Source organism: Ostrinia nubilalis, chromosome 16 (assembly GCF_963855985.1).
Source record: "Ostrinia nubilalis chromosome 16, ilOstNubi1.1, whole genome shotgun sequence".
Classification (NCBI taxonomy): Eukaryota; Metazoa; Arthropoda; class Insecta; order Lepidoptera; family Crambidae; genus Ostrinia; species Ostrinia nubilalis.
In genome coordinates, this window is record NC_087103.1 from 2825352 (window position 1) to 2834054 (window position 8703).

The 8703-nt window shown below is 37.6% G+C and overlaps 1 protein-coding gene across 1 annotated transcript; it reads right to left on the reverse strand.

The window, feature by feature from the left end:
- Positions 1 to 3667: 3667 nt before the first annotated feature.
- On the reverse strand, positions 3668 to 8228 carry LOC135079512 (uncharacterized). Its single transcript, XM_063974168.1, has 6 exons — positions 7745 to 8228; positions 7309 to 7615; positions 6920 to 7016; positions 6490 to 6597; positions 6022 to 6183; positions 3668 to 3709 (listed from the first exon to the last, which is right to left on the reverse strand). The coding sequence occupies exons 1-6, from the start codon at positions 8226 to 8228 to the stop codon at positions 3668 to 3670; spliced, it is 1200 nt and encodes a 399-aa protein (XP_063830238.1).
- Positions 8229 to 8703: the final 475 nt, after the last annotated feature.

Sequence of the window (8703 nt, forward strand, 5' to 3'; positions counted from 1 at the left end):
AATATAAAAATTTCATCCGTTAAAAGCCCTCAAGTTATTTCTGAACTTTAGTTTAGTAAAAGATTTAGAATCTCAAATCGCTTATTTTAAAAATAAAACCATAAATAGAAAACGAATAGAGGTAACTTTGGGAATTTATTCTATCGAGTCAACTTCATCAAATCGTGTTTCCATCCGTTAATAGCCCTAGAAAATATCCTCAACTATGCCCAATAAAAATCTTTGTAGTTTAATTTTACTGTGTAGTACCTCAAAAATGAAAAATGAAAACCTCATTTTCGCCATTTTCTCTGCTACCCGGCCTTAGCGCTTTCGTTGACCACCTTTTTTAAGTGAATTTTCAGCACATCATTGTCGGCCGTTTGGTGTAGTGGTTCGAAACAGACTACTATTCCGGAGGTTGCGAGTTCGATTCCCGCACAGTATTTGTGTGCATGAACATATTTGTTTGTATTGGACTGGGTGTTTTCTATGTATAATAATATGTATGTATTTACAAAAAAAAAAGTATTTAAGTAATGTTTATATCCGTTGTCTAGTACCCATAGTACAAGCTTTGCTTAGTTTGGGACTAGAAGCGCAGTGTAAAATGTCCAAAAATATTTATTATTATTATTATCTGCCACTAGGAATACCTGAAATAAAGACGTGCGTTAAGTGTATACAAATGCCATTTTTAGTTAAAAAGTCAGTGTTAATGTGTCACCGGCTAACAGCGTGCGTCCGTATCGAAACTTATCACATCACTACTCTAAATGCGCGGCGCCCGCGCCTCACCCTGTGCGGTTATGAGGCCTGCAATTTTTGAGGCAGTTCAGACCTCACGGCGCACTGAACGTGATTAATTTCTATCCAGTGCGTATGGGACCTAATCGACCTCATACAATATTGTCTACGTCATTATGCTAGGCTTCGTAAGAGAAGCAATTTGATATATTTGTCTCTGTTGTAGGTACTCATAGAAATGTTAAAATAGTCGCCCCCCGCACAGAGTGAGAGAACGCGATTATGACTGCCGCACCTGCGATAAGTTCTGCATGTGGCTTTTTAGACCTCATAACGCAGTGAGCGTGTTAAAAATGCTGAAATCATTACAGTTTAATATTATTTTGTGAAAACTCCGGTAAGGTAGTTGGTAAGTGTGCAAATCTCTTCATTTTCATCGCTTTTGTGCGCAACTGTTGGCACCAATGGAGAGTGATAGAATCTTACTACATTCAAATTCAAATTCAACTGATATAACGTAAATATAGTTCTCTTACCGCTTCAGAGCTCAGTAGTTGACGCCATAGTGTTCTGTTTTTGGGCATATCGTTGCGACACTAGCTCCGCCCCCTTTTCACATTTCCCTTTAGTTATTGTGATCTATGGCGACTATATTTGGCGCCTATTGGCGCAGTGGCCCAGTAATTTTCTTTCTCTTCGTGTTGTGTCGTTATTGCTTATAAATTGTGCTCACTGTGTTCAATAGAATCTATTCTATTCTATTCACTGTCGCATTGTTGTATCCACTAGCGAGTGATAGGACTAGAGTCCTTCCTAGAGTCAAAATACCTATCTCACCAATAAAGTAAATGAAAAATAGAGATTTCCTCCACATTTTCAAAAGAACCACGCAAGGGAGCACCAATAATTTTCCTGCGGCACCACACTTACGCGAAATACAAGAATTTCGGCGTGGCACTACAATTTTGTATTCAATTTGCACTTTCGTGGAAGTGGGAAGTACAGTACGGTTGCAAGAGCGAACAAAGGTGATGCGACATGCACAGAGATGTTACGTGCCTCGGAAGTAGAGGGTCTGATCCCGGGATCCCGGTCGTAAACTAACTTTCAGAGTCAGTGTGGCACTAGGAAGACTAAGGCCCAGAACACGGTGAAACGCAACTGCAACGAAACTGGTCAAACTGGTCGCATCATGTATATGGTATATGGTCTCAACGGAATCTATGGCAGAAACTTAAATACAACTCAAAAGTAACTAGAAGTTACAGTTTCGTTGCAATTGCGTTTTACCGTGTGTTCTGGGCCTAACGCCCGTATTACACATTACTATGAGGTCTTACAGTCCGCGTGGACGCACTGGGTGACACACGAACCAATCACAGAGCTCTATTCAACGCTGTGCGTTCAATTTACTGCTTCACTTAAGCAATCATCGCTTGTGTATACGGGCGTATGGGAAAATGTGATTTTGTGTGAGTCGTGAATTGATGATGGCGTCACCTTACACAAGTGTTCAACCCACGTGACACTGTTGCATTTTAACGTAGTCAGGGGCAAATAGTATCCGATACCCAAAGTGACCACCCGTGCCGTGTAGTGACGGCAGAGTAGAATAAATTTGTAACTCTTCCCGCAGGTGTCGTAAGAGGCGACTTAAACTCTGATTTTTAATTCGACGGAATTTTGACATTTCAGAAGTGTTTCCAACATTGAAACATTCCCACTAAGGATGGAAAGCATTTTCACAAATTAAAAAATAAACCTCTCTTGAATTTAAGGTTTCATTTAAAAAACTAAGGCTTAAAAATGTACTGATCATTTCAAAATGGTTATTTGAATTTTTATTATCATATTTTAGAAGTTACAAAAAAAATTGGGAAATTAATTTTCTATTACTGGACTCCCTGGCCAATAATCCATGGGTTACAAACCTTTTTTATGAAAATCCTTTTGTTAATAAAATTTTAGCATCATAAAATAATCAAAGCCACGATAGCCGAACGGTGAAGGGGTCGGAGTGGCCGACTCGAGATACGAGGAACGCGGGTTCGAATCCCACCGCCGCTCAACTATTGTGGTGAGCCCACTCGTAACACAAGCTTATTTAGCTTAACACGAGGGGCTAATGGGACTATTAGTAATTTGGGCAATACAAATTGCTAATAATCTTTTTAAAAAAAAAAAAAAAAAATTAACAAGATGCCAATTTTATAATCCAAGTTGATTATGATGACGATAATGATGATTGATGATCAATACATATTTTCGTTTATGTTAATATGTTGTTTTACTGCGTTAAAAAACGTTTTTTTCTATTTAATCTCTAAAATGTACATAACAATTTAATGTACCTACATTGAATTCACGAAACAAACAATAGTTCATTCTTGTAAGTTGTAGTTGATGAAATTTCATTTCATATTATTTATTAATAATTCAAAGCAAAAAAGGCTTATTACATCTGAATTGTCAAAAAATGACAGCTGTCAGAATTCCGTCGAATTAAAAATCGGACTATAGGGCCTACACATCAGACAGAGAACGGGCAGCAGCGCTCTCTGACAAACATCAATCTTTTTAACTGCGATCTCCAACCCGCCTGCCAAGCGTGGGGATTGTGGCAAACCCTACACTATAGTGGAGGAGGCTCATAGTTCAGCAGTGGACTATAAAGGGCTGTTGATGATGATCACCCAAAGTGACCAAAAAGTTAATAACGCACCCTTATTCCGACGTATTTGCGATCTTATTGACTACTTTGTGTGTCACGCATTATTCTTAGTTACATGGATGCAATCTGGATAGATATTATAAATTAGATGAATACTACGCACTCTCTTTATTGCAAAGCATACCAAAATAACAATTGAGTACTACAAATAAAAGTAAACGGCACATCGACAAATTGGGCGGTCCTATTCCAAGCGAAATCTCTTCCAGATTACCGGAACACGGCAAAGAACGAATAAGCAGCACGTATAACCTGTGGAAAGAAAAATATTTCTTGAAATAAAACTTACTATAGATAGTTCTGGCGCTTAACTCAGGGGCCGGTACTTTAAGGCCCAGTTTTTTGATTCTTAGTTAAAATAACTAATTGTTAAATTTTGCTACTAATGGTTAAATATTAACAAAATGTAAACAAATAGTTTAAAAATGTACTAAAAGTCGAGCTAACCATTGTTCGAAAAACATTTTTTTCTGAAATTTAACCACTTGTCATTTGACATCTGTCAAATTTGACCATTGGTTATTTTAACCACGAATCAAAAAACCGGGCCTTAATCGTAGTTAAAATAACTAATTGTTAAATTTTGCTACTAACTGTTAAATATTAACTAAATGTAAACAATTAGTTAAAAAATGTACCAAAAATCAAGCTAACCATTGTTCTAAAAACATTCTTACTTGTCATTTGACATCTGTCAAATTTGACTATTGGTTATTTTAACTACGATTAAAAAAACCGGGCCTAATGCCTGAGGTAATGGTCGCGGCCCGTGAGGTTGGTTTTGTGGCGGTCAAACGTAAGTGAGACCTTATCTTAGTTTGCCCTCTCACGTCATAAATGTTTGGAATGCTTAACTACCTAGCTCGCATCAATACATATGACTATAATTTGTATAATTTAAAGACTGTAAACCCTTGAAAAGGAGGCTGACAATAGTGACTGAGTTTCTTGCGCTGCTTCTTCTCAGCACTGGTCCATTTATTGTCCGGAAGCAGCGGTAGGGTTTTAATATTGGGACGTGTAAAAGTGCTTTTTAAAAGCCTATTTGCTAAAATATGAGTTTTATGAGTTTATGTCAATATCACCCCTCCTGCGCCGCTCCTATTCCTCAGGCACTGATTGAGTAAGCGCTTGACCTATAGTCTTTAATTGAAAATAGTAAAAAATCTAAAGTAAAATGCACCTCAGGGTAGCTGAATGAAAAAAGCGGGCATTGTTACATTGTGGCGGTCCTTGAGTTTGACGCAGGCTTAAGTCTGATTAATGATGATGATGGTGATAAGAACATCTAACGGATGACATGTATGTATATGGCTAATATATGTATATTCATTGATGGAACCAGTCTGATCCAAAGCAAATATGACAAAAAAAACCGGCCAAGTGCGTGTCGTGTCACGCGCAATGTAGGGTTCCGTACCTCTAGTAGGAAAAACTTTCGAGTTCGTTTCGTTGCGTATTCAGTGTCATCGAAAAATTTTGTATGAAAAATTAAACAGCGCCCCCTATATTATAGCCGCCCTAGGGGGCGCTGTTTAATTTTTCATACAAAATTTTTCGATGACACTTTGAATACGCAACGAAACGAACTCGAAAGTTTTTCCTACTAGAGGTACCGTAGTTGTCATTCGTTACCACAATATATTTCAAAAGCAAACAACTACTTTATCTATAGTCACTTTTCATATTTCCTTCTAATGATTTTTTATCAGGTATGAAATTTTATAATACACTAGCGGCCGCCCGCGACTTCGTACGCGTGGATCCCGTTTTACCCCCTTCATCTATCACGCGGTTTAGATTTTTTCATACAAATGTTTTTTCTCGCTAACTCCCGTTCCCGTGGGAATTTTGCAATATCCTGTTGTAACTAAGCTTTAAATACAAATACAAATACAAATACAAAATTGTTTATTCAGAATCAGGTTTGAAAAAACAGGGTTTCGATTGGGGTTTTCTTTTAAGTATAAGTAGATACTTGTGTTAGAAAACCCCGCTCTCCATTTACAATAATTTACTTACATTATGAAATTACACAGCTAGGAAATACCATGCATATCCATGAAATAAGCTTTAAGTTTACTAAGATACCTGCATGCCAAATTTCAAGCGTCTAACTTAAGCGGTTTAGATTTTTTCATACAATAGGATTTTCCCGGTAACTCCCGTTCCCGTGGGAATTTTGCAATATCCTCTTGTAACTAAACTTTAAGTTTACTAAGATAACTGCATGCCAAATTTCAAACGTCTAACTTAAGCGGTTTAGATTTTTCATACAAAAGAATTTTCCCGCTAATTCCCGTTTCCGTGGGAATTCCTAAGTATCCTATAAGTTGCCCAGGAGTGTGAAGAATAATTGTACCAAATTTCTTTAAAATCCGTCGAGTAGTTTTTGTTTCTATAAGGAACATACAGACGGACAGACAGACAGACCATTCCAACAGTTTCCAAGCAAAACCTCGGACAGACAGACAGACATATCGAAACTATAAGGGTTTCTTGTCAGGACTACGGAACCCTAAAAAAGTACATCCTAAGATGCTTTACTACGAGTAAAATCTCACCGAAATAAAGTTGCTATAAGACAACGTGATGACGCCAAAAGCAGTCATGTAGATAGGTTTCTGGCTGCATTGGAGAGCCACTACGATCAGGGAACGCAACCCAGGTCTCCAGGGGACCAGCTCCCAACCGCAATAAAACATTGACATTGGCAGTTTGGAAATCTGAATAAAGAAAAAGAAGAAGATTGTCAAAACCATTGTAGAATTCTTGGAGGATTTAATATGCAAACTGATGTCTCTCATTTCTTTCAAATAAGATATTCCTATAATATTATCAGAAACTAGCTGTATCCCGCGATAAAACGTAGCCAATGTGTTAATCCAGGGTGTCAGTTAACTCCTTACCAAATTTTGTTAAAATTGCTCCAGCCGTTTAAACGTGAAGAAGTAACAAATATAAACACTCACAAACTTTCGCCTTTTTATTATTAGTGTGATAGCGACAACGAATACTCAGTTTACACCTACTTCATATGTGATGTCCCCTGCAACCATCATATAAGCCCCATTGACCATCAACACGCAGAAAATGTACGTTAAGTTCGCGATCAGAAACGTCAAGTTCCTTTCTGCACTCTGTATCAATAAAAGAATACGTTTTAAAATGGTTGAGGAATAAGAAGAAACAGTATGTATGAATTAATTAATTTGAAACTTTCGCGTTGCATAATTGAATTATTCATTTAAATAGTTAATAATGAAATATTACTTTTAATTGCCTGAAGTTTCGACCGGGTTTCGACCGAACCGGACGTTACACAATAAATCCAATACCTACAGATGACAGCATACCAAGCTAACATTGTAGGTAGCACCTTAAACGAATTCCTTATTTTCACCCAATAAACAATGGAAAACTTAGTTTATTATTATATATTTAAATAATGTTCACACTTACAACTAATTTGACGAGACAGAACACGAGAAGTGATGTTGTTTCAACAACTGCCGCTCCGTAAATGTTTCCTAAAGAATATTGGACGTTTCGGGCACACCTATAACAATGTTTACATGATTAACATTACATCCGAGTAGTGAACACGAGATAAGTAATCAAGAAAAAATGCGAAAGTCATAAGCAAGCATCATAAGTTACTTTTCAGCATAGTACATCAGCACTCTGCATCATAGTGCATTTGAGAGGTCCGTAGGTATGGAGAATTTTAGAAGATTCTGGAAAAGCGTCACAAAACACATCTGCGTCACATTATCGCCGTAGTATGATGGCACAATAAAGCATTCAGCAAAAACTATATCCAATAATTCAGAAAAATAAGTTAGTTTTACCATAGTGTATCTTCATGCAGCTTTATCCCATTAATGAAGTCTTTTTCAAACTCCTGGCCCAAGGTTTCCTTACTCATACTTTTAGAGTTCTTAATAGTTTTTTCTCTCAAGCTATCAAAATACTTGCACACAAGTTCACATTTTGACCCGAGGTAGACAAGGGAGAAAATAGAGAGCCCATCCACCAAGATCATATTGGTGACTATGACCCACCAGTGACATTCTTTTAAGACGTATAGAAACCCAAAGAAGATTCCAGAATACGATGGACTCGGAAAAAGATGGACTTCTGTGCGGAATGGGATCCCTGAAAAGCAAAAAAAAAAGAGTATCAAAATTATTACCTTTTCTTTAACAACGCATGTCACCACAGCATGTTAAACATACGAATAATCTCATGACATGAAAAAAACATCTGAGGTAGTCAAATAAATACCTTCTCTAATAGTACCCCTCAAAGCGTCTAACGCAGTGAAGAACAACGTAGTGTAAGTCACGGCTGCCAAAGTCAGTGAGTAAAGCATGGCTTTCTTCACTGATTTCTTTTCTATATCCAGGCAGACATACAACCATTCTTCACCGACCATTCTTTTGAAAAGAACCCTCACTCTTTTTCTCTGGAGTATCAAGCAAATGTATTTGGCGCTGAGCAAAGGGTGCGCAAAAGTGAACTGCATCAAGTCGTTCTTTTCCTTGATAGTCAGATCTGTTCTGAAGTTGGCCAGCACTTCGTTGCAGGTCTCTAATATTATGTACCCGTTGATAAGTACAGCCCAAATCGCGTACAGAACCTTGTGAGTACGACTTCTTTTGGTTTCTTCGTACCAGCAGTCGCCAATGCCCACGTAGTAAATGAGCTTGCATATTATCTTCAAGTAGTACCACTGAGGGTGTGTCTCTTTAGTTTTTTTGACGTCCATCTTGTAAAGTGGTGTCATGGGAAATGAACTGAGTTTTAAAAACTTTTTGATAAATCGTCGCTTAATTGCCAGGAAGTTTTAATTGCGAAGTTATAAACGATAAAATTAAATGCCTAATCGTTATTGCTGACTAACTTTCATTTATTTTTCAAAAAACAGTGAGTCTCGGAGATACTTCCTGTTTTCCGTTTATTGTCGACGGTGGACTTTATGCTTTAGACCCGGGGTTTTTACGTCCGATATACTAGTGGTCAATACCAGCTTTTTTACCGGTCGCTAAAATGTAGGCACATTCGTACATTTTCCTCCAACGGTACGATAGCGCAGAATAATCTAATACAAAGACCGCAGCGCCGCGTACACATTCGGAACTGTGGTGACACAAAACGGAATACTTTATTGACTGTTTTTACAAATGGAATTATTTAAATGGGATGAAGAAACGCAAACGAAAAATACTCGTAGTTAATAGAAA

Excerpts from the sequence above, each read along its gene's own strand:
- LOC135079512 (XM_063974168.1), bottom strand. The coding sequence starts at position 8,228 with ATGGACGTCAAAAAAACTAAAGAGACACACCCTCAGTGGTACTACTTG. Across the intron at positions 7,616-7,744 it reads GAGGGGTACTATTAGAGAAG|GGATCCCATTCCGCACAGAA; the intron begins GTATTTATTTGA and ends TTTGCTTTTCAG. Across the intron at positions 3,710-6,021 it reads CTTATAGCAACTTTATTTCG|GTTATACGTGCTGCTTATTC; the intron begins GTGAGATTTTAC and ends TTCTTTCCACAG.